The following is a 22,845-nucleotide window of genomic DNA, read 5'->3' as shown; positions in this document are numbered from 1 at the left end:
TGTAGTACCCAAGACAAGTTTCTGAGCCTCCATGGGCCTTACATGAGTGTATGTTCCTTCAGCTACACAAGGATGTTGGATCCACTGCAGCTAGAGTTATAAGTTGTTTTGACCCACTCTACCTGGGTGTTGGAAACTAAAGTTGTGTCTCTGGGGAGCGGTAAGCATCCCTAAATCTCCTAACTGCTTAGTTATGTCTCTAGTTCCAGTTATTTATCTATCAAATGAATATAGTCACATCTAGTCTACGGACAGGACAGGAGGTAGAAGCTCTGAGCTGTACTTGGGGATTTGAAAGGGTGTGGTCAGAAAGTAGGATAAAAACAGACATATCAGTGAGGTAGGGGGAAGATGGCCATCTCCATGTTGGGTACAGGGAGTTTTTTAATGGCCCAGGGTAATATTTTAAGAGTGGGTTTGAGACCAGGAAGATAAGTGTAAAAATTCTGTCCCTCTACTTTGTATAGACTAGATTGAGTTAGCAAACTATTACAGTGAGTTTTCATTGTGGGTCAGGGGAAGAAATTACACTTGTTCTTTTTTGTAGAGTTGTTGAGGATAGTGGAATGATGCAATAAAACAATTAATTACACATTGCAATTAGTATACAACAAACATGTGCGATTATTACCTTCATTATTATAAGTATATCATTAGTGTAATTGTTTTAGTATCAAAAACATTAAAGAATAAAGTAGGTTCTAGAAAGGTAGGGACCTTTGTCTCCTGTCTGGGTTTAAGGCATCAACACAGCCTTAAGGAGAGCAAAGAAAACTTACTTTGAGATGGTATTGGCTGGGAATTTCAGGGGAGGTAGTCAATTGACCTCCAACCAGACAGCCAACAGTGTGACTTAGTTACTCAATTCTCTAAGGGGATCAATATGGGGTGGGTCCAGAGACTAAGATATGGAAGGAAACGTCTTCTCCAGGAAACACAGAGACATGAAGAATAAATATCCTCTCCTAGTACTAAACAGGCTCAAGACTTAAAAATTCCTATTTAGAGCATAATAATGCATTTTGAAAACAATGCAAAAACTACCATATAAATTGAAGTAATAGACAGGAAGATGGTATAGACTAAATAACTGGAAAGAGTCACTAAAACTACATCCTGAGAGTGAAAATTAAAAGCCTCCAACTCCAGTTCAGACATAGGCAGCCCAAGAAACCGGAGATAAAGGTAGATGATAAAACATCCATGAATAATCTTGTTCAGTGTGGGATTCCAAAGATAGTTATTGTCAGCAGAATAATAAAATTCAGTTTACATGAAAGTACCCTGTGTAGGCTTATATTTTCAAAACCTACTTTAATAAATGTACTTAAATGCTTTAACCTCTCTTCTAGCACAGCACAAACCAGAGGTAGTGGAAAGGAAATGTTATTAGGACAAAGGAGGATGTGGGCCCGTTTAGAAATAGTTCTTTGGGGCCAGTCCAATCTGCACTGTCAGGATATCAGCAGTTCAGTTCACATGAATCAGAAGTAGTTCCTTGATCCACTCACAAACACCATTCCTGAACCAGCAATGGCAGTTCAATCCAGAAGAAACTACAGGACTCTGACAATTCCCCTGAGTCTGCAGAAGCAACAAGAACCACCAGCCAATGGAAGATCACCAGAAGTTCTTTCTTTCTACAAAGTCACAACAAATGATGGTTAGTAAGGAAGGCGAGGTGAATCAATACCATACACTGTCTGTTGGGTTATACTTATATCCTTTCCAAAGATCATGTGTTTCCTCAAGCATCCATTCTAGCAAAGCATCACATGACCTTTTCTCAGGCAGCTTCCAGAAAAACATCACAGAGCACAACTGAGTCTCAAAACAAACAAACAAACAAAAAACAAAACAAAACAAACCCAAATTTTCACTTCAACCCTGTGTCTTTGTGTGTGGATGATGCTGCTACAAGAAACCGTGAGGTGTTAAACAAAATTTCAAGTTCACATGAATTGCTGTAAAGGAGCCCTGAGAGTCCTCCCACAAAGACTATAGGCTCTTGTCATTGCTTTTGTTTGTGCAGGCTCCAGTGGTTGACTTATGTTTATGGACAGCCCTAGTAGGAGTCAGTGGATTAAGAAAAAAAGGGAAGGAAGGGAGGGAAGAAGAAAGGTGGAAGGAAGGAGGAGAAAGGAAGAAATAAGATAGAATAAAGTTAGGAGAGCTGTAGCGATCGCCTATCTCGCCAGCAAGAAAGACTCGCCACAACAGGATCCTTCTACAGGCGTTTATTTCGGGTTTGATTGTAGTTGCAAAAGACCCCAGCCCAGAAATCAACCCTCCTTATATATGCTTAGGAGGAATGTGTCGCCACCTGATTGGTGCATTCTGTGAGCCCTAATTAGCATACTAGGGACTAGAGAACGAGTCAGCATGAGTCAGCAAAACAGGCATATTCGCATGCGCACTTAGGTTGTTTATCTCAAAACTGGCCAACCTCCCTTTGGGCTGGGCGCCATCTTGTAATGGTGAATGCGGTGGCTTCCCACAGAGAGCTCCAGGAGTGAGAATGGAAATTGGTGGGGGCATCTCAGATGACTAGCTGGAAGCCTGGGAGAAGGAGGATATGGGGAGTCTATGGTGGTGACCCTTACTGAGATTACTACCAGAGGGAGACATAGTGACTGAACTGGCCACATCCTGTATCAAGGCAGGACTTCCAGCAGAGGGAGGGGGCATCAATCCACCCACAAAGCCTTCAACCCAAAATTTGTCCTACCTATAAGAGCCTCAGGGATAAAGATGGAGCAGAGACTGAGGGAACAGCCAACCAATGACTGCCCCAACTTGAGACCCATCCTATATGAGACAGCCAACAGGCAAGCCCTGAGCCAACCCCTGTCAGTGTTAATGATAGCCTGCTATGTTTGCAGACAGGAACCTGGCATAACTCTCCTGAAAGGCTTCATCCAGCAGTGAACAGACACAAATGAGGAGACCCAGATCCAAACATCAGGCAGAGCTCGGAGAGTCTTGTGGAGGAGTTGGGGATAGAAGTGAGCAAGCAGAAGGTTCAAGCACAGCACAAGCAGATATATAGAATAAACTAACCTGGGGACACGGGCTCACAGAGCCTGGGTCACCAACCATGAAGCATGCGAGAGCAAATGTGCAGCTTGGTCGTCATGTGGATACCCTAATAAGTGGAGAGGGGCTGTCTCAGACTCTGTTCCCTGCCACTGGATACCTCTCCCTCTACCTGGACCTCCTGGTTGGGTCTCGGTAGGAGAGGATGTGCAGAGCCTTCCTGGGACTAGATGTACCAGGATAGAGTGATATCTCAGAGAAGAGCAGGGAGCACCTGTAAGGGAGGAACTGGGAAGGGATGAGGGATGGGGATGTGATCAGAATGCAGAGTGAATGAAAAATAAATTATTGGAAACAAAACTGAAGGGAGACGTGTTGGGAGTCTCGTGGGGAGTTGGAGGGAGGGAATGAGAATGGATGTGATATACATTGCATACACATACAGAATTTTCAAAGAATAAAACAATAGAAAGGGTATGTAAGTTGTTATAATAAAAGACAGAAGGGAGTCAATCCAAAAGAAGGAGTAGCAAAGAATACCTTTATTAGTGGCATCCCCTGGAGGAAAGGGGGTCTCTGTATGAGCAAGGACTTGTGGTAAGGCAGGGGGAGCAGGCCCAGGTTATATCAGGACATGGAGGGACAGAAAGGGTGGGGGAAGGGCAATTGGTTCAGCTAGGACAAGGTCAAGGAGGGCAGTGAAGGTTGCCTTACCCCAGGAGAGGCGGGAGGGGTCAGGGAGGGAAGAGAACATTGCAAAGAGACAGTGCTCCAGGTAAAAGCAGCCGAGCTTTCGCCTGGCAATAGCAGGGGTAGCACATAGACAAATACCCCTGTATGGAACCCCTAGGGATATGTCCCTGGGTTCAACCTATTAATTTCCATAGCAGATCCAGCAAACAAACTTGCAACCCCGTGAGAACAAAGCTGGTTTTGTTTTTTACCTTACCGAAGATAACCTATGGTAGCCTGTACCCATAATTTTAAACTAGTAAAATATATCTAAATTTTCAATTCTACTTGTACTTTAAAAAAAAAGGATCAACATCATTTACCTGGATTTTTTTTTCTTAGATTGTTAGTAGTTTCAATATCCCTGAATAATCAGATTAAATTCTTATAGACCACAATGGCAAATAACTTGTATTAACATTGTGCCTAAGTGTAGCACATGCCTCTGGGTCTTTTTGTGCATTGTTGGGTCTTGGTTTGAAATTATTTGAATGGGTAGAAATGGTTGAAGTTGGAGGAACCATTAAAGTTGCAATGAGGATGGGAAGGGTAATCAGTTACCTCTGAGGCTAAGTGAGCCTCCACCGAGATGAAGCCAGCCTGTCACCAGCATGCGTGGTCAGTGAGGAAGCATGACCCACTACCTGCATGAGCTCATGTCTGCATTCAGACTCCCGGGTTTAAAACTCCACTGTCAGCCAGCTACAGAGCAGATGTCCAAAAGAAGCCACGTCTGCCTTTTCCCCACTGCGAGCCACTCAACACAAGAAGCAGAAAGTAGCAGATACGAGAACTGTCAGCTGCCTGGGGGAGTCTGAAAGATGACACAGATGGACAGAAAGAAATCATGAAGAAGTGATGATGAGGGTTTTTTTGATTTTTTTTTTTTGCCCTCTTTCTGAAAGATTTCCATGAATAGTTCTCTGTCTTAAAAAGTCCTGTATCAATTAACAAAAGGTCTATATTCCAAGAAGTGTGTCACTCACTAGGCAAGTTCATTGTTGAGCAGATATCTAGGTGCATTTACACAAACCTTAAGGTGGAGGTCATTATCTCTGCATGGCCTTTGCAGGACGTCAAGACTTTCAGTGATCATGTGATGTGTGAGGCTGAGCTGGCACCAAAGTGGAGATGGTTCTGCACCAAACGTTTATTTCATAAATAAAAGTACACTCTAAAACACTGACTTAAGAGCAGCACAGACAATCTATTAGACCAATCACACAGTCATTTGTTACCACTATGGAGTATGATTAACTGAACACAATTATATGTGCTGCCCTTTTGTACAGCTGGCCCTGTGGTAGGTTTGTTTATGCCAGCATTATGGCTGACTAAAGAGTAATGTGCTACAATGTTACCATGACTACAAAGTCACCAGGCAACAGGAAAATCTCAGCTTCATTGGGATCTCATATGACTACCAATAAAATTTTGTTATGTGCTCCATGACTCTTTGTCTTGGTGTACAGGAAATGTGGTGGTTTAGAGTTGATGTCCACAGGTATAATTGTGTGATTGAAGTGCTTTCACACACACATACACACACACACACACACATCATCTAGTCATGGAGTTTTCTAACTATTAAGGACAAAAAGCTTATGAAAAACCACCATCAAGAAAAAAATAGAATCAAATCCTATAAAGATCGCAACAATTAAAAGTGATTATTTTACAAGTAGGCACAAATTTTCAGATTACTGTTCAATACTAGACAAGAAAATAAGATTTCAGGACTTCTCAAGGAAAAATATAGACAGGCGTGGTATCTGCTTTGTAGCCACATCCTTACCGTGGGTCTGCCAGACCTTGTTGTTGTTATTATTATTATTTCTTTGTGGCAATTCATTTCTCTGGCTTTATTTTTATTTTTTTGGATTTCCGAAGTTGTTTTATTTAGCAAATGACCTCATGATCCGTATACGTAGCTAAGACAAAGACAGGTAACCTGAACAGGAACTGTGCTTGCTTGGAGCTATTGGTGCTGGGCTCCATCCTTGGGGTGTTACCCTGTGTTTGGAGAGAATCTGATGGGCCAAAAGATTCACCTCCATGTTGGCTTCTCTAGCAGTTTCAGGTGTTTTCCTCGGGGTCTTGAGGAATCTATTGGAAGCTTGTCCCTGCAAGCTATTGTTTTCTGGTAGTGGGGACACGGTACTGTGATTTCACAGAGGCCATCTTCAAAGGGACTGTGCTTCTTTGGCCTGGGGATAGTCTTGTGCCACCATCAATGAGGGCTTTTGGTTCTTGTGTCCTGGCTATCATGGAATTTTCACCAGGACACAGAGTACCATCAAGTGTGTTGCCCTAGCCTGAGAAGTCAAAGCTCTTTGTCTGGGAGGTGGGGCCTGGGTGGAACAGAGATCGAGGCATGCTTAATGCCTTTTCCCTGGTGGCCACAGCACTGGGACCCTTTCCCTAGGGTTGTTGCTATTACTGTGTAATAACAGGAGGTTGGAAGGGCGTCTTCAGACAGAGAGAATGCCCCTGGACTTGCAGTCTCTGGACAGCACATGTGGATTTTCAGCACTGCCCCAGTGGCTAGCGGCACCTGCTCCAGGCTAGCCAATGCTGGAGTCATCTCTTGGTTCTCCTGGCTGTCCGACATCTTAAATCGCTTATAGACCCACGACACGTAACTCTGCTGCTTATTTTTCGGTGGCTGTGATCGTGTGGACAAAATACAGAACTCTGTCTTTAGCTTCCTATGTTTCAAGCAGAACCAGGACTTTGTGTGTGTACATGTGTGCCCATGGGTTCACGAGTTTCAGTGAATTCACTACACTTCTACTGGCCAGCTGATCTAGGGGTAGATAAAAGTACTATTAAAAAATTGGGAAGGAGCCTGTTGAGATGGGAAAGGAGTCTTTTATGAAGGCTTGGGCTTTCACATCTCCTTGCGGAAATTTGGAGCCAGACAATCACACAGCTACCACAGAGGGACTAGAACATGCACTCAGCAGCACTACCATAGGCACGTGTCAGGCCGACCAGCTTCCTGATGGTTGCTACTAATGTTAGTGAGTGGCATGTCCCCTGCCTCACACACTGGGCACAAGACAGCTAATTGTTGGTAACAACAGGATCTCTAGTCTCAGATTTTAAGGAGCTCAGAGAAGTGGGCGTAGGGTTGTGGAAAAGAAAACAAGCTGAGGGCTGGAAAATGTGAGGGTGGAGGAGCTTCACTGGGAGGAGGAAGCAGAGGTGAAGAGATAAAAGGGAACATGCCATCAAGATACATTAGATATGCAAATAATGCATGACTTATGAAAGGGTAAGTAGAAATTAGAAAAGAAATGAAATGAAAATGAAAGCTCTTCAGGGTGAAACGCGATATCCCGCTAAAGTTTTCTTGATCACAAAATATCTGCTAACTTAATGAAGCCAGAGGAGCACTTGATTTTTCTTTTTTCTTTTCTTTTCTTTTCTTTCTTTTTTTTTTTTTTCTTTCTTACTTGACTCAACAATTGGAGTCAGGAATAATAGCTGTAGAGATCTGGGAGCTATAGTTTCTCAAAAACCCATCAGAGCCTGTGGGGGAGCCTGTCAGCTGAGAAAAGCCATTCAAGAGCTTTTCATTTTGGGAGACGTGTTAAGAAGTAACAATGAGGCCCAGCCGAAACCAAAGCTTTTCGGTAATTACTTAACGCGTTGCTTTGTTCTAATAATGGAGTTTGGGAGGGAACGTGACTTTGAAGGCCAAGCAAAGAATCTCATGAAACACTTAGCTCTTTTTATAAAGGGACAAAGCCTGGGGGTGGGGGCACTCACTAATGGTTTGCGGAAAAGAGCTGCAAGCTGCTTGGAGGGAACTATTTATGGAGGCCCAGTTGTGTATTCCCTGTTCTGGGCTAAAGCCCACAAAGCCCAGCAGCCAGTTGGTTTTGGTGGCTGAAGGAGCAGCTGCTGTGGACTGGGAGGCAGCAGCTTGCAAAGGAAAGAAAGGCAGGCAGCTCAGATCCAGTCCTGGGGATAGCCTAAACATGGCGGCCTTTATAACAGTGGCAGAAGACATAGGTTGCAGGTATCAAAATGCTTGCTGTTCGCTAGGAACTCTTCAAAGTGCTTTCTGTGTACGAGGGAAGCCATTGTGCATAACCAATTCCCAGACGAAGGAACCACCAGTTGGGAACAAAAGCAAAAGAGAGTTAAGATATGCCTTGTGCTTCTGAACAAAATTGCTGACATGGGTCATAGTGTGTTAACCCGGTCTGTAAAGGCGTCTTTGAATAGAGCAATTGGCATAGGAGTGCACAGGAAGAAAGCATCATAGAGCAAACCGGGTGTTCTTATCTATGTAGCCTTGGGTCCTCCAAAGGCATAAGGAGTGATTGTGCTGTAACAAACGAATGGATGAAGAAAGAAATTAACTCGAAGGGCACAGGCACCTCTCTGGGGTTTGTTGTTTTGTTATTGAAAACTGGGAATAATTGTTCAGAAACTTACGTCATCTAATAGGATTTAACCCTATACCCGCCCCTTTGATGCAGGTATATGTATATGTAACTAAGGGAGCTAGAAGCAAATTGGTTACTAAACCTGAATCTCATTGTGAATGTGAATTTAACTCAGAGCTTTGAAATGGCTTTTGTATTTAATTATAGATAACCCAGGTAAGCATAGGCAAGCCATTACTCAAAGGCATGCAGACACAGGAAGTCCAAGAATACCAAGAGATTTTTAACAACTAGTTATTTATTGCAAATTAAATTAAATTGTTTTCATCAAACGTAATGCCTTGCTGACTAATAAAATTACACATTCACTTTATACGATGTGAATACTTATTATCCCATCATCCTTTATAGGTAAACTAGGACTTCATGAATGTGGATGAAAATTACATTTAACTTAAACCAATACATTAAGACTTGATTGCGCTAATTCAGCTGCAATTATGTGATGTTAAAAAGGACACCGAATTAATTTTCTTTCCATGAGATAATGGCCATGGAATAAATAATTCTTCCATTTTCCCCTTATGCTCTTCTTGCTATAAAAACAACCTTTGATCTTGAAATTCTGCGATTCCAAATATGGGAAATTCGGTGCAGATCCTAAAACCCTGGGGTTTGTGCCAGGTCTTTCGTAGAACAGACTGAGTATAGAAGACGTGCTAGAAGACATGCACCCCGAGGGCCCCACACGCCTCTCCCCTCCACTCCGGGAGGTACTGTTCCTTTCCCACCCCCGTTTCTGAATCTCATTGAACACATTGCTGGAGGTTCCAGAGGACATCCTGGGTCAAACACAAACAGGCACATGCCTGCAGCAGAAGGGAGTGCGTTGTAAGCGCAGTTCTAGTTGCGCAGTATTGTTCGGGTGTTCGCCTTCCTGGCATGCAAAACTAGCTTTGTGAGCAGGTGAGGCTGCACCAGAGTTAGGTGCTAGGAACTATAAGTCTCTGAGCCGTGACTGCAGACAGACAGACTTTCTTGTCACTGAAATTTAGCATACTTCCACCATCACCAAGCTCCTCACTGCAATCACTTGCCCATCACTCAGAGAACAGTCTATCTGAGCTCTCTCCCAAATCACAAGACACAGCCGTCTCATCATCCACAATGCTTAGGATTGAAAGATTTATATACCGTCTTGGGTATGCTCAGACTTTAACGATGATATCACAAGAAGTATAGAACCTTAGCGTTGCAGGGACCTTAAAGATAATTGATCCAGCTTCCTAACCAACGGGCACAGTCTGCAACCTGATTCATCGGATTTCAAGTTAATGTTTTTGCCTCTGGGGTGTGGAGCTGTGTCTTTGGAGGCCGCTGTATCCGCCTTCCTGGATCCAGATGAGACCAGGTGGCTAGCTCACATTAGACAGTGTCAGCTGTGTGTGTCATGTGCCTCTGGTCTGTGCCTGGTTCCATTTTCTAGTAGGAAGCTGAGGCTACCATGCCAGGCAGTAGCAGGACAGGGATGGAGGCTCTGCTGTGTCACCTACAAGATAGCTAGCTGCCTGCCTGCTAGCCATGAGACCTCAGTTAGCAAGGATTCAGAATCAACTTGCATTAGTATAAATTCCAGAAAACTCGAAACTGGCTTTTTAGAGCAGCTACTATAAATATGATAGCATAGTTGGCTATTTAGTTACTGCCTGAAGACTTCATGAGGAAAATTCCACTTTTCTATGAGGCAGCATGTGGCCTCAGTCAGTTGGAGGCCTCAGCAAAGATCAGCCAGTGTCCTCTGCCAGACATGTGTGCCTCTGGTCTCAGCCACCAATCAGAGCAGAGGCCAGACAACCCATGTCCACGGAGTCCTGTCCAAAGGACGAGTTTATGAGCAAAACGGATGGTGCCACTGTTTTAAACCACTAAGTTGGGAGGGCATTATTGTGTGAAAATAGTTAACTAAAAATTTAGTCCTAGGATCCAAATGATAAAGTCCTACAAATTTTACCACAGTTCTGTGTATGTAAAAGTACACAGGGCAGGCAGGCTAAGGTTAGGTTCGTAGAGATTTTTTTCTCCACCCCCCAAGCCCAACCCCCCCCCCCCCAACCAAGGTCACAATTTAACACTTAGAAGGCCATGTGGCCACGGGACCAGATTTCCAGTTGCTTAAAGAGTGGATATTAGGTACAATTTCCGAAGGATCTTTACTAGGTCCGGGGTATGGAAGGACAGTTTGAGTCTTTACCATCTCATCTTCACTTATGGGGATGAAAAGGACATCTGACTATCACTGGCCATTTCTGAGCCCAGGTGGGTGGCTAACCTCACTGCTGCAGAGCGTGTGGCCTGAAAGGTTAATGAGTGACTTAGTAGTTAGGTGGTTCTTCCTCCCAGGCCCATACTCCCAGAAATAAAAATCAGACTCAAAATATATTTAAAAATACTTTGGTCATATAGCTAGTCTCTTCTCTGACTTGATCATAACTTAAATTAATCCATGTATTCTAATCTACATTCTGCCTTGTGGCTGGTTACCTGCAAATCTCCTGTGCCTGGCACTATCCCAGAATCCTTTTTTTGCCTACAGGAAGTCCCACCTCCTATTTCCAGCCTGTGCTATAGGTCATCAACTTTATTATTGACAGGTGCCAGGTCCATACAGACACTATTTTCTCCATACGCGACAGCTTTGAGTTTTGTGCTGTGCCTCGATGATCCCCTTGGTTGTTGCCTTTCTGATTCTTCTCTTTTGAGAACACAAATGTCCCAGAGCGGGCCTTTAAGAAATATCTTCACAACTCTTCTACACCCACCGCTTCCTTAAAAAATCCATTCTTTGTGAATTTTGAGCAATGTGTTTTGATCTTGAACAATGATCATATCCACCCCTCCCCTAACTGTTTAAGATCCATGCCTCCTTCCCACCCACTCGAGTTTGTAAATTTGTGTGCCCCCCACACCTATCAACTCTATTTCCTGCCTCCTGTACATTCACAGAGGTGTGGCCTTCCACTGGACCATGGTTGACCTGCACCCCTAAAGCTACCTCTCTCTCCTCCAGCAGCTATTACTTGCCAATAGCTCACAGGTTAGGAGCGGAGCTTCACGTCTACCTCCCCCCTCCATGCTGACATTTTGTCTGAATTGAGCTATGCCGTGGTCTGTGTAACCTCCCTGTTGTGTCTAGAGGATACTGTTTCCTGTGTTCCTTCTCTGCTCCTGCCTCTTATAGACTTTCTGCCACAATCTCTGAGCTCTGGAAGGAAGACTGCAATATCTTCCTCTTCATGGCTGAGCACACCACAGCCCTTTGGCCCGTGGGCTCCTGTGTTAATCACCATCAGCTGCAAACAGAAGTGTCTCTCTGAAGCTATCACATGCCCATAGCTCTTTACTATCCCCTCCCAGGAACACACTGAGATTTTGTCTGGCTTGAGTTTGCACAGGTCTTGTGCATGCTATAACAACTGCTGTGAGCTTATATGTACGCCCATCCTGTTGTACTCTGCAAACCCTGTTCTCTTGAATAGCTACCATTCCTCTAGCAGGAAGAAACCTGAGCCTGTGTGTGTGTGTGTGTGTGTGTGTGTGTGTGTGTGTGTGTGTTTCCATTTAGGGTTCCCAGAATTCTATAGTCTCATGCTTTCTGTGTGTTGATCAGGTAAAAGTGAGGCATTTCTCTTAATGACAGCTCTAAGGAAACTCTGAGACAGCTTTCCTAGACCCGGGGTTCCTCTAGGATGTCCACTGAAGCACATAAAAAAAAAAAAAAAAAAAAAAAAAAAAAAAAAAAAAAAAAAAAAACAAACAAACAAAAAAAACCAAACCTGGGAACACCTTATATAGTAAAAAAGATTTATGCATTTAACTACAGCTCAGAATAAAAACACTCTCAGCAAAATCAGAATTCTATTCTCGCCTCAGGAAGATGCAAATATCTCATCCATGAAAAGATTCAGTTTCTTTCTCATTGGCTAGTCTGCATTAGCTCCCATATCTCTCATAAAATAATTTGCAGTTTCTTCGCTAGGTATTGGACCAGTTTTGCTAGTGATGGACAGTCCCTTTGAATGGTTATAGGTCCGCTTCGGTCCTGGAAAATACTCATATATTAACTACTACTTAATGTCAATTATCCTGTGATTATTCTGGAAGACTTTTTAAAAATATTGTTTTCATGCATCCTGCTTAGGACTATAATTTAAATGAGGAATCTTATTTACTGTGTTAAATGTCTTATCAGCACAGGGCTCCACCACGATAGCTGTCCTGTCCATGCAAGTTTAAGTGTTTTTAACATCTTGAGCCAAACTTAAATGAAAATGGCTATATCTCCAGAACAAAGGAGAGAATTTATTGTAAGTCTTTTGGAAACTGCAAAAGAAAATGCAAGCAATTTCAGGATCATTTTTAACGCTCAGAAAGGCTTTGGGATAATTTTTCCACAGTGCTCTGGAGACTCTGGTTGGTAGCAAGCATCAACCCCATGATAGTAAAATGTGTGTTTCTTACAGTGGAATAAATGGAAATTGTTTGTTAAGATATCCAGACTAAAAAACATAACGGAATGACTTGTGCCTCAAATTCATGTTCAACTTTCTTAATTTTTCCACATTTCTATTCCCCTGTCCTATCAGATGAATCTTGGAAACCCCTTAGAGTTTTCCAAGACTTTCCAATTGCAGGGGCTGGTCCCAAAGCCCAGCAGAGGGAGAAGTGAGGGTGAAGGTATTCACCAAGGGTTCTTGTGGTATCCCTGCAGTGTGGAAATCACCTTGCTACTGCTGACCTGTGAAAGATGGCAGGGTGTCTGTGCATGTTTAGCTGGTCTGCCTCAGCTCTAGGACAAAGTCTCTCCTCTAGGCTACTTTCAGCCCATTTTTTGAGTTCACCCGGCTCGCTCAGCCAATAATGGTCTGAGGAGGTGAGGAAGGAAAGACTGGTCAGTCTTAGCTATCTACTTTGCAGATCTCATGACAACAGTGGGTCACTGGACCAACCTGTAGTTTTCTTTGGGTGGATGACTGTTGTGTGTTCTGCATAGTCTGTGTCAGGACAGGTCAGTTAAGCAAACATAGAATCTGAGGGAAGGGCTAAGGAGGCTGTGGAAAGGACTCTGCACACAGATAATTGAGGCAGTGGCTTTTGTAAAGCCGCAAAGAAAGGTCTTCTGGGCCTCCCCTTCGTCCTTCCCATCCTTAGCAGGCATATTCTGCCTCTTCTTCCTCACATAAAAAGTCCTGCTCTTCCATTCCGTGCAGTCTGGCTGACACAGTAAAAAGGGGGAGTACCCCACCCAGGCAGCACACCATTTCGGCTGGCACTCACAGCTTAAGTATTCAGTGGATTGGGAATATACCTCAGTAATAGTGGGCTTGCCAATAATGCATAATGTTCTGGATTCAATTTACACACACACACACACACACACACACACACACAATCTCAATGGCGACTAACAAAACTGAACAACTTGTAAAATGAAATCTTCAACCCTTGTACTAATGCACATTGCAATTATAGACTTTATAACTTCTATTTTGCAAACTTGAGAACTTCCCTCTGTCACCAGAATAATATTTGTGGAACACTAAGTCACATCTGTAAGCCATTTTGTACCCCAAAGAGGGAGCATTCTAAGCAAGTGTGACTGATAAGACCCCACCCCCACCCCTGTTGCCAGCTAGCCTTTTCCCTGCTGTCCTTAGCTTATCAAATGGAAAGACACCCTTGCGATTTTTCTAAGAGGAAACCCTGGCTTCTCCCCCCACCCCAAGTTTCATCTATCACCTTCGGTGAAGTAACTCCCAGATTCACACCCCCATCCTGACCTCCCTCCAGCGCTATGTGTGACTCAGACCTCTAACTGCCAGACCTCTAACTGCACCTCCTCACCCTTCTGAAATCCCAAACCTGGCTCTGAAATAAAATTCCTCTTATGGCTCCTTAAGCTGCTCCCTCTGGACTTTCTTTTTTGGTCAAGGGTAATCCTCTTGCATCTGATAACTGACCTGGAGTGGTAAGTCATGTGTGTTATTGTATGTATTCAGCAAGCATCTATTGAGTGCCTACTTTGTGTGTGTACAGCACTCTGGAACGGTTACAAACCAGAATCAAAGACTGAAACAACTCAGGTTGAGGAAAGGGTGACAAATTCCCCCGTGTCATCTGGGAAGGAGGGACAAAGCCAGGAGGCTAAGAACATGGGCAGTTTGTCGGGTTGGTGAAGGAGGTAACACAGACTGAGCGTACACCATTTGCACTTTACACTCTGCTGGTGTGCCAGAAGCACATCTAAGAGGAGGGTTAGGGATCAAGCCTTTAGCACTGGAGGAATGCTGAGGACTTTGAGCATGTAACAGGGGCATAGAGAGAGGATAGTGTGTGATCAGTAGATCTATGGAGCTTGGCAGGGTGGCTCACATAAGCAGGATCATGGGTTCAAGGCCAGCACAGGCTACATGGTATGTTGGAGTACGAAAGTAAAAGAACCTCGAGTTTTGATGTCCAAGGGCTAGATGAGGACTTTTTTGGAGAGAAGGGATGAGGCACCCTATTTTCTCCTTCTAAATACGGGACCCAAGGCGATTGGACAGGGCTGTGCATAAGGAGGTATGGACTACTTCTGGCTACCACCTTCCAGGTGTGTTTTGTGGAATTACCCTCAGACACATAGAGAACTAATTCCTTATCCCTACCCTAAGTAATTCTCAAGCCATCTAAATTAACTACCACATTCACAATCAACAAGGCAAAGCAATCATTTCCTTCCAATATATTATCCTACCCCAGGGATTTCAAAGGCCTCAGACCTCTAAGAAGATCATATCATCCCTTCTGTAGAAGCTACATCTGCCTGAAAGCATCTGGCTAAGAGGGGGAGGGCACATTCACCCAAGAAATGATGTTCATTAATTAAGTAGATCACTTGGATATCTTTCCAGCAGAAAGGCCAAAGGACTACTGTTGCATTTCAACATGGTGACTGCCGTCTCAGTTGGGTTGCTTTCATTGGTCTCTGGCTGATAATCAAACAGGTATCAACTCGAATTCTCAGTCGCAAATGACACATAGCAGCTTGGGGTGATTTCAGAGAAAGGATTTAAAAAATAAAAAAGGAAAACCTATATAATCAATAAAGCCAGAAAACCAATGGAAAACCGGCCGAACTCGTCACCACAGTCAGGGATGGCCTGGAGATGCCAGTTTGCTCCTGCCTGGAGATGCCACAGTGCTTCTGCAATCAAGGAGGCATCAGGCTGTAGGTCCTGCTGCTGCAGGCACCCTGCACTGTGATGTCTGTGGCTCTGGAGGCTGCATCTAACCGGCTCCTGCCATCTGCCAGAGCGTGGCTGGTTGGGGACACATCTTTCCATGAACTGGGCCTAAGTCACGTCTCCCCTCTTTTACTGGAAAAAGAAATCCCTGCCTAGCACCAAGTAGAGACTGTAAGAAAGAAGGAGTTGGAGTTTTGGTAGGTACAAGTCCAACAGCCGCCCCACCCCACTGCCTTCCACCCTTTGGTTCTGGGACAGTTGCTTCCTGTCCCTCCTTAACTCCGAGGCTCAGGCCTCTAGCTTCCATGTCACAGCCTGTTACCTTACATTCAGGCGTCTGGGGGCTCTGCGGCTCTCCTCGGCTGCCAAGGCTGCGTGGGTGACACATGTTGGCTCACAGTACTGTGGCGGTTGACTGAATTCCCAGCTATTTTTATGTGAATGGCTGTAAAGCCAGACCATCCATTACTTACTTACATACTTGGCTTTACTGAACATGTGGAACTTGAGCCGAGTAACCCAAAACTGTATTTGTAATGCTTCAACTATTTAGACCACACCCCTGAGCTCCTTTATCGACTCTACCAGGATACTTCATCCAGAACTTGTGAAGTGGAGGTCTTTGGGCTAGTTTAGCCACATATCTATTTTGGTTGACTTTGGGAGCAGAATTGTTTGTCGACTGTTGGACATACTTATAAAAAGTATTGGCCTCTCACTCTCTTACAAGGCAGGAAGTTATCACACTAGTTGGTATTGTTTCTTTAGACCAGTGAATGAGCGATGGGGAGCAGTTTTCCCTTGGGAAGGCACAGGAAGCTCATCACAATCCCTACTGGGTCTTTGTGCCTGACTCTAGCGGCTGAACTGCTTTGCACAGCCCACCCAGCCTTCCTGTGAGTTTGGCACCTGGAGCTGACTGCTGTGGGGTTGGCGGTGGTAGCTGCTGGGGCAGAGAGGGAGCACAGGAAATCCGGGCACTGTGGGATCCAGTGGCTTTGCATCTACGCATCTTCACTATGGTTGTACATAATGAGGGACTCAGGGGACAGAGCCGTCCTGGGCTCTCAGAACAGATACCTCCTTCCGGGAACCCATACTTCCTTTGCCATACAACTTCCGAGGGTGCTGCCAGATTTCACTCACTTCTGCTTCTTTCTGTAGACAACTCCTCAGGGAATGGCTGCTAGCTCAGGCTAGGTAACAGGATTTTCAAATTTCTAGTAATCCCAGCAAAGTATCAGAGGCCCGTCTTGTCAGCAGCTGATGCTAATTGCATGCTGCACTGCTGGATCCAATACAAGCTTTGGTCATATTTTCTATTATGTGGTGCCTGGTGCATGGTAGAGGGAGGGAGGGAGCCACCAAATATGAAAGAGAGAACAAGGTTTAGGAGAATCTGTCTGCATGAATCTGCCCCAGTTTCTAGCTGGCGGCCCCATAAGACACTTTTATTTTGCACCTTTTAGATTCTCCTAAGGTTTATTTCTCTCTTGCACCCAAAGTACCCAGGCTGTATCATCATGAACAACAATTTTGTTCTCTGCCAGTCTCCCACCGTGCTTCAGGGGGTCCCGATCAACACTCAGAAATCAGGCACTCTGGAGCCTCTCACCAATTCTCCTTGGGTGATCTTGAGCAAAGGTCTAAGAGCAAAAGTCACCTCCTTACTTCCTCCATAAGCTAGACAGATAATTCTATCTTACACCCTTGCCAATACTCATGTATATGATACAGAGATCGGCTGTGACAACTATCTGCTTCTGGAAATTTCCAGATACTAGCAGCCTGATAGGAACTCAGGATATCTGGAATTGAGGTGCTCAATACTGCATTCAAGCTATCGCTGGACGAGGAGACCAAGTCGCTCTTTCAGTCATTCAACAAATGTTTACTGAGCATCTGGCATGGAAGATACTACTACACTGTAAAGGACACATGGCTTACAGGCAGCCACTCTGTTACCATGTGGTCTTTATGCATTTGGGTTCTGTGGACACAAAAAAGAAACCCAATTTAACGGCTTCATAATAATGAGACTGGTTTTCTTTACACGTGTAATGAAGTTAAAGCAATTATTTCACAGGGTTGATTAAGATCATTAAAACAATGTGCATATTATGTTGGTATTTAAGTATCAATGAATTCTATTTTGTCCCTAAAAACGAGGGGAAGTGGCATTTGGCTTCACAAACAACAGGATAGCCCAAACGGTAGGAGGGGCATGCTCACACCACTTTGGATGCTTTCCCTGGCCTCTCCCAGTTGTGTATCATCTAGCTTGCTGGACCTTTGCCTGTGCCAGGCTCGAGATTGTTGGGAACACGAGCGAGCCACCAGGTGGCAGCACACGGCAGGAAATCTTGTACATCGACCGCAGCCCACCGCCAAACTTCCCTGCTGCTCCGGGTCCTCGTACGTACTTCCGTCGCTCTGACGCTCCCAGAAACCCGGGCATCGGGAAGGAGCGCAAATTCCCCCCTCTTTTGAGCCTCAGGAGGAAAATCTGGAACTGGGTTCATCAGAGCACACCAGAGCAGGCTCTGGAGTCTTTCACCGCGCCGCCAGGGGCGCGGCGCTCGGCCAGAGTGTGCTGGCGCGTGGGCGGCATCGTCAGTCACACATCGGTGATTCTGGAGAAGGCAGCCTCCCCGAAGCCTCCCGAAGGAGTAGTCGGGGCCCCGGCAGCCCCCCACCCCGCTATCTCCAGCGCCTTCCCCTCTCGCCTCAAGGGACACCCCAACACCTATACCCACAGCTGTCACTTGTGCGTGCTGGCAAGAGAAGGGACACAGGAGAAGGGACGCTGGAGTCATCCAGAAGGATGCCTGGGTGTCGGATGCGTCCTCAGGCTGCTCTCCAGCGCTGGCTAAGAAAGCAGTTGGGATGATGCTCGCAAACTTTCCTTCGCGGAGGCGTTGAGAAGAAACGTCCTTTTCTGAAGCTCGCGGAGAACCCAGAGACTGGCGTCCAGAGGGGACAGGGCCAAGCCTGCGCAAGGGAAGTTCTCCGAAGCCCCGGAGGTCGCCTAGAGGGAGAAGCCCCGAGGCAGGGGAGGGTTCCGCTTCCCAGCACTCGGCAGTGACTGTGACCTCCGCGCGCCCCCTGCATACGTTCCGGCGGCCCAGGGACGAGGTCCAGCTGGGCTAGTTGAGCAAGGCGGCGGCGCTCTGGCAGCCCGAGGGCGCATGGAGGCGCCGAGGGGGGCGGTGCGGCTCGCCTGCGGCGCGGGGGAGCGCGCACGCCGCGCCCCGGTCTCCCCGGGGACCCGGCCGGCCTCTCCCTGCACTTCCCGCTGCTGGGCTCCGGGGCGCGGGCGGCGCGGTGGCACAGGTGTAGCCCGCAGCGGCGGGGCGAGCGCGTAGGAGGGCTGGTTCCGCTCCACTGGCTGGAGTTGCCTCGGGGTTCCGGAACTCCAGCTCCCGCCTCACAAGCAGGCTTGGCGTGTCACTTTGCAAATCGTGGAGGCCAGCGCCTCGGGCTGTCAGCGCGCGCCGCGTGGGGGACAGAACCCTGGGTGGTTTTTTCTCCCCCTCCCCATTTTCTTTTTTGACGGTGGCCGCCCGGGCTGGGCGCATATGCCCGCTCTCTTAGGCGGGCCGGGCTCTGGCTGCTGGACTTAGGCGGCTCACTGGGCCCGCGCCGGCGTCTCCCCCATGCTGCTTGGAGCGTCCTGGCTGTGCGCGTCCAAGGCGGCGGCCACCGCAGCTCGGGGCGAGGGCGACGACCGGCAGGGTGAGCAGGAGAGGGGAGCCCAGGCGAGGACTGAAGAGGATATGGACGAGTCATCGCTGCTGGATTTGTTGGAATGCTCCGTGTGCCTGGAGCGCCTGGACACCACGGCCAAGGTGTTGCCATGCCAGCACACCTTCTGCCGACGCTGTCTGGAGAGCATCGTGTGTTCGCGCCACGAGCTACGCTGTCCCGAGTGCCGCATCCTGGTGGGCTGTGGGGTGGACGAGCTGCCGGCCAACATACTGCTAGTGCGCCTGCTGGATGGCATCCGCCAGAGGCCCCGCACCGGCGCCAGCCCTGGGAGCAGCCCTCCTGCGCGCCCGGGCCCCGGTACGTTCCCAGCGCTCGCAGGCGGCGCGGGAGGGGCGACAGGGAGTCCCCCGCGTTCCCCCGTCTTTCTCTCAGCGGCAGCAGGCAGCTCTACCTCCAGTTTGTGCGACGTGGCGACTAATAGGAGCGTGCCCCTGGCTAAGGTAAGAATGTACCCCAACGACATGGCGCCACTTTGTGGGAATGTGTATGCTTGTGCGCACGTGGATGTCTAAGTAGTTGTGATTAGAAGTAGAGGAGGCTAGTGGTGGCTCCGCCGTGACCCACTGGTTTGTTTCATTCTTCTTTAACAACTCTGTTTTCCAGGGTCTCTGCTTAGCTGTCAGTTCCCACTTTACCAGTTCTTGGCTGCATCCCATCACAGTTTTCCAAGCCCCCAAACCCCCATCCTTACTTGAAACTTCTGTAGACACCTCAAGTCGCTTTCCAAGTACATAAGCACAGTGCTTACATCTGCTCCCAAGAAACTGTTCGTACACGAGGCAGAACCCATTCTCTCATTAAGTGGGCATGCCTTCGGTTCCTGTCACTCTCTACTGTTTCCAATTTACTAGGGCGGGCGGTCTGTCAGTCTGTCTGACCATCCATCCATCCATCCATCCATCCATCCATCCATCCATCCACCCACCCACCCACCCGTCTCTTTTAATTTTGTTCACCCTTCCAATTCCCCAGAACAACCATCTTCTGCCACACCTCCTCAGTCCTGCTCTTTTCTCTGGGGTCCTATTGGGGACCTACTACTTAATGGCTCACTAGTTCTGATTACTAACAGGCAGTTAGCAGCCTCTTGCCTGCTTAGCTGTGGAGGACAGGGAAGAGGGCAAAGTGGAAGACACTGCCCAGAGAATGACACCTATGGCCGCCCCAGAAAGAAGGATGTTAGTACCTAGAATCTTCAGGAACAGTTACTTTGTCTTATGCTTGGTCCTGGCAATCTCTAGCCAAGCCTCGGTTGAGGTCTCTTAAGCAGGGTTGCTGTCCAGTGTGGACAGTTGTTTTTAATTTTCCTTATTAGATTTTGCACAACTGCATTATATATAAACTTCACTACTTCCGTTTTAGTTGGAGGACCTTTTTCGGATGGCTTGTGTTTTCTGTGGATCAGGAAGAAAGAGTGGGAAAAAATAGACAAGGAATATTCATGCCTTCTTAGGATGGTCACTGAAGGATCCTGTCCATGTCACTTTTAGTTTAACATCGGAATTAAAGGCTTTTTAACTGCAAGACTTGTTGGTTGCTTCCTCCTGCTTTGGTGACTACGTGACTTTTGGAGTTAGGATTCTGGTGAGATGCTTGGGCCTCTTGACAGCTGCTTACGGACGAGGGTCCAGCTCACCCTGCGGAGCTTAAGGAGTAGAGGAAAAGGCACAGCCTGAGACTGCTCCTGGGACTAATGCTGTTCAGAGCATTCCTTTAGAACTTGTCTGTCCACACAGTGGGAGCTTATAGCTTTAGCATTAGTGCTTGGATATAAGGAATTCATGTTTTGGACTTGACAATTCTGAGACCCTAGTTGATTCTGTGTGGCCAAGTACACCGTGGTTTAGGGTATCTGAACTTCTGGGAATTTGAGGACGTGTTCTCTTCTGTTGTGTCAACTAGAGTGCAGGTTTCCCTCTCACTCTCACTCAAAAGGACTGAGTTTGAGTTCTGGGGAAAAGCCAGAATTAAATCTTGTTTTATTTGATCATGTTCAGAAAGCAAAGTAGTAGAGGCAGAGATCGTAATGTCTGCAGCTTTTGTTCACTGATTTTTCATTAGTCTTTGGGTTTCTTCTCAGTCCGCTGGAAGCCACCTGTGCTCCAGCCACACTACCACTTTGGGGTGACAGTGTTAGTTCTTGATGAGCAGTCTAGGGGACAGTGATGGATATGACAGAAGGCAGGGATGGAAACTGCGCATTATGCAGGTGTGAGCCATCTGTAAGCTGAGAAGGCAGAGACCAGCTAAAAATCAAATGAGCTCTTGGTACTCTAGTGTCCCCAAATTGTTTGTCCCTGTACAGATGGCTCTCAGTGAAACTTAATTTTGGATATTGCTGCATGTTGTTTAATAAGCGGACACCCATTCCATCATTTTAACAAGCACCAAATATGACCTAATAGTAACCATAAATAACGCATTTCTCCTTTCTTGTTTAGAAGCTTCTCAGACCTTTTGGGCTATAGGAAATATGTAAACTTTTAAGGTGTATAAATTATAGACAAATATCTATACAGCTTACCCACATTCTTAATTCAGTTACAGCTGAATTTGGGGACTGCTTCAGGTCTAAAATGCACTGATGGTTTCTGTTTGGCTTCATTTTGCAGGTCACAAAATACATTCTTCAGCACACTCGAAGTCCCCTACCTGATTAGCAGCCTCTTAACTCTTTTCTCACATGAATGATTTGAGATGAGGCTTTTGAAAAAAATCAGTTACTAATACTGTCCCTAAAATTTTGTACCAGTTACATAGTTTGGGTCATCAGTTGCTTCATTTGCTGGTAAATACTGTCTCTGTGTGGTTACTTAAAGTGCTGTTTAAGCCTGGCTTTGATGACAACTGTAAAACTATTCACATTATTTGAGCTGATTCTTACATAGTTATATTATTCTCTTTCTTGTATTATTTATATCGTTATAATGAACGTACTATCTAATTAATGTGTGCCGGCTTTCCCAACTTGACTTTATCATTTTGAAAGTTTTGCGAGGGAACTCCTTTAATATCCCAAACTATTACCAATTGGATTTTATTAGGACAGCAAGAGTTACACTGGGGCTGGGGATGTATCTTGGTGGCACAGTACATGTCTAGTATGCCAGCAACCCTGGATTCCAGCCACTGCAACCCAACAAACAGGTAGGCAAGGAATCTGCCAAAAGGATATCATGGCTTCAAACTGAGTAACTTGGACATTGAGGTTTTTAATATGAAGGATTTAACAAAGACTTAAATATGTGATAATTTCTGTGTTAACAAGTGCTCTTATTTTTGAGTGTTCTTTTCCTCTAGTTGGTGTATATAGAATCTATTGAGTAGTTATATTGTGCCAATCAGTCATCTTTGGTCTCTCATTATAGACTTGGTCCAAGGAGGTGGGAAAGAGAGCTGTTCTTGGTTCTCAGGAGGCCCTTATAGGCACGGGGAGGTGTTTTTGTAGTACTCAGCGAGGTTTGAGAGTAAAGATATTTTCACAGACTAAAGGACTGGAAAGTTTGACAGTGACTTTGATGACAATAAAAGTAGGCTCAGTAGCTATTTTGTTTATATAGTGTCTTCCTACCTGCCCCTCCTCTTCTACTGTGCTGAGCTGGAACATACATATAGGTCTCATCCAT

At 46.0% G+C, this 22,845-nt stretch overlaps 1 protein-coding gene and 1 pseudogene across 2 annotated transcripts in view; both read left to right on the top strand.

Moving 5' to 3' along the window:
- The window catches only part of LOC308437127 (T-complex protein 1 subunit eta-like), a 63,474-nt pseudogene extending 45,150 nt beyond the window's left edge, over positions 1–18,324 (top strand). The window contains exon 4 of the transcript in view: positions 17,757–18,324. The product of the transcript in view is annotated as a T-complex protein 1 subunit eta-like (transcript). The remainder of the gene's footprint in view (positions 1–17,756) is intronic.
- Positions 18,325–19,107: 783 nt separating this feature from the next.
- Positions 19,108–22,845, top strand: part of SH3RF3 (SH3 domain containing ring finger 3) — a gene marked incomplete at both ends in the record, with an annotated part of 261,242 nt that continues 257,504 nt past the window's right edge. The window contains one exon of the mRNA XM_080937907.1: positions 19,108–19,659. Coding sequence (XP_080794033.1) covers positions 19,108–19,659 — 552 coding nt within the window. The remainder of the gene's footprint in view (positions 19,660–22,845) is intronic.

The sequence above is a fragment of the Micromys minutus genome, assembly GCF_963924665.1.
Source record: "Micromys minutus genome assembly, chromosome: 25".
NCBI lineage: Eukaryota > Metazoa > Chordata > Mammalia > Rodentia > Muridae > Micromys > Micromys minutus.
This window is presented reverse-complemented; position numbering and strand designations above follow the sequence as displayed.